The sequence below is a fragment of the Chlorella variabilis genome, assembly GCF_000147415.1.
Source record: "Chlorella variabilis unplaced genomic scaffold CHLNCscaffold_14, whole genome shotgun sequence".
Lineage (NCBI taxonomy): Eukaryota > Viridiplantae > Chlorophyta > Trebouxiophyceae > Chlorellales > Chlorellaceae > Chlorella > Chlorella variabilis.
Window position 1 is genome coordinate 1103246 of NW_005435074.1, and position 2658 is coordinate 1105903.

Genomic DNA, 2658 nt, shown 5'->3' on the forward strand with positions numbered 1-2658 from the left:
CCACCACCACCACCACCACCACCACCACCCTGCCGCCGCCCCCCCGCAGGTTCCACGTGCACTACGACGAGGCCTTCTCCTCCCTGCAGGTGCCCCACTTCAAGGGCTTCCTGCGCTTCCACATCACCCGCGCCGGCGACCTGGAAATGTTTGCGCTGGGCCTGGAGCGCTCGCCGCACGCGTGGCGCGAGGACCCGCGCTGGCGCACGCCGCACGGCGGCGGCAACCGTGACGTCCCCGCCCACCGCGCCAAGTTCCCCAGCAGGCAGGCGGCAGGGGCTGGGTGGTGGGGAGGCGAGCGTGTGGTCGGATGTTGGGGCCGGAGCAGGCTGAACCAGCCATCGTGCCTGGCCTGCTCTTGGGCCTGGCCTGCACCTGCCCTGAGCTGTCCCCCACCCCCACCCCCGCCACCTGCGCCTGCGCTGCAGGTGGGTGCCTGTGGAGGAGCGTGTGCACCTGCTGCGACCGCCGCGCATGGTGCCCCCCCCAGAGGCCCAGCTCCAGGTGGTGGATTATCTGCTGGTACCGCGGTACCCCAGGCGGGGGTGAGGCGGTACAAGCGTAGGCACTAGGCCTAGGCCATTAGGCCGAGCATGCCGTGGGCAGTGCTGGACACCAAGCCCCCGCTGGGGCGGTAGCGTAGCACAGCACAGCACAGCGCAGTCTGATCTAATGGTACGTTGCCCGTAGCGAGCTGCCCTCCTGTCCAGCGCCCCCATTTTTTGCCAATTTCTTATGACGCGCTTACAATGCGCCCTTTTGTACCCGACCTTCAGACATGCTTCTCCCCCCATTTTTGCCACCCCACTCCGTACGCATTTTGTTCCCGCCCCTCCTCCTCGACGGACCGCACCCGCCGAGGCCTCTGTTGTGTTTTGCCTCCTTGCGATGATGGATGAATTCAAGCTGTCGTCCCTCTAGTTGGCAATGCAAATGTAATTCTTGCAAGGTTACTAGTAGGCTCCGAGACTGGCAACAGGGCGTCCTCGGAGGTCTCATTTGGGAATGCGCGAGCGGGAGTCCGCCAAGCTTCCGGGGCGCTGCAAGTGAGTTGCTGCTCACTTGAAATGTCTGTGTGGTCTTGTCTGGCACTCCCTTGCTGAGGAAGGGGGAGCTGTCTGCAGCTCACGGGCCGCCTGCTGCGCAAGGCACGCCCGCCCGACACTCCGGGCGGGGCGGCGGCGGCTGCTCCCTGACCAGAGCGCAACGCTACCTGAGGGCTGTAAAGTGTTTTTATAGCCATGAGGGCGTTTCTGCGCAATTTACAAGGCTCCAGCGCCGTCCAGAGTTGCGCCATGGAAACATATGCTGCGCCTCGCGCAGCAGGCACAAGTAAAGGGCGAAAGGGGCCACAGTTGTGCTGCAGCGCGCTAGGGGTGGGCTGAGCTTTGAATCGGGCGGCGCTTGGGAGCGACAGCGAGGAGCGACAGCGAGAAATGGCGGACAGGCGGCGAGCTAGCGGCAAGGGCAACAGCCCGCCGCCAGTAGCAGACGATGTGAAGCTCACACAGGTGCGCAGTGCCTTCCCACGAGTCCCGCCGGGAATCTTTCGCCGCTGTCTGCGCTGCCGGGCCCTACGGTCCGCCAGGGCAGCACTATCGCGCCGCATGTCGCGCGCTCCCACCTTCCCCGGCGATCGCGCGCCATTCCCCACCGCCGCCACCCTCCCGCCACCGCCGCCGCCCACACCTCCCGTGCTGTGCCTGCCTGCCAGGGCGCTGGCAAGGGCAAGCGCGTGATGGGCGGCAAGCCGCACCAGGGCGACGTGCAGATGGCGGACGGCGACGCGCAGGGCGGGCAGCAGGCGGGGGCGCTGCCGGCCAACGCCGCGCCCAGCGGGCGCATCCCGGTGCCGCGCAGCGCGGTGCGCCTACCGCTGGAGGTGAGCACCCACCTGGAGTGCAAGTGGCGGGACGGCAAGTTCTACCCGGCGCGCATCATCGAGCGGCGCAAGGCGGATGGCGGCGCGCCCGACGAATACGAGTACTATGTTCACTACCGCAAGTGTGAGCGGGGGCCTGTCGTGTGGCTTTGGTGTGGGGTTGGTGGCGCAGGCTGTGCAGGCTGGCTGGGCTGGCTGGGGAGCAGGGGCTGTGGTGCGACCTGGGTGGGGTTCCGCATCGATTTGAGGCGCGGCCGCCCGGCTGGTGCGCCGCCATGCGCCCGCGCGTTCGCTCTGGCCTCCACCCACTGCCCACGCACACACCCCTGCCTGCCTGCCCCTGCCCCTGCGCCCGGCGCAGTCAACCGGCGCATGGATGAGTGGGTGCCGCTGGCCAACTTCAACCTGGACACTGTGTGCCCGCCTGAGCCGCCTGAGCCTGGGGAGGGCGGGCGCACGCGCAACCAGAAGCGCAAGGTTGATGACGACCACAGGTGGGGGTGGGGGGGCGGTGGGGAAGGGGTGAAGGAGGGGTGCGGGCGCGGGGTGCAGGCGCAGGGGGTGCTTGGCTGCTGCTCTGGGCTGGAGGGAGGGGCCTGGGCGGCGCCTGGATGGGCCGCTGGAGCATCTATTTAGCGGCGGCCGGCTCCGTGCACCCCCACGCTCGCCGGCCCCGCTGCGCCACCCCCTCCTGGTCGCCCTGCCCCTCGCCGCCCTGCGCGTGCAGCGAGGAGGAGGGTGAGGGTCACGAGGACTTTGACCCGCAGCAGCTGCGG

General features: G+C 68.5%; 2 protein-coding genes across 2 annotated transcripts in view; both read left to right on the top strand.

Annotated features, from left to right (window-relative positions):
• CHLNCDRAFT_135803 (hypothetical protein) overlaps window positions 1-549 on the top strand; it is a gene marked incomplete at both ends in the record, with an annotated part of 2032 nt that extends 1483 nt beyond the window's left edge. Inside the window, 2 exons of the mRNA XM_005846296.1 lie at window positions 50-253; window positions 429-549. Coding sequence (XP_005846358.1) covers window positions 50-253; window positions 429-549 — 325 coding nt within the window. The remainder of the gene's footprint in view (window positions 1-49; window positions 254-428) is intronic.
• An 887-nt stretch (window positions 550-1436) lies between these two features.
• CHLNCDRAFT_135804 (hypothetical protein) overlaps window positions 1437-2658 on the top strand; it is a gene marked incomplete at both ends in the record, with an annotated part of 3543 nt that continues 2321 nt past the window's right edge. The window contains 3 exons of the mRNA XM_005846297.1: window positions 1437-1511; window positions 1715-2006; window positions 2244-2376. Of these exons, the coding sequence (XP_005846359.1) occupies window positions 1437-1511; window positions 1715-2006; window positions 2244-2376 (500 nt within the window). The remainder of the gene's footprint in view (window positions 1512-1714; window positions 2007-2243; window positions 2377-2658) is intronic.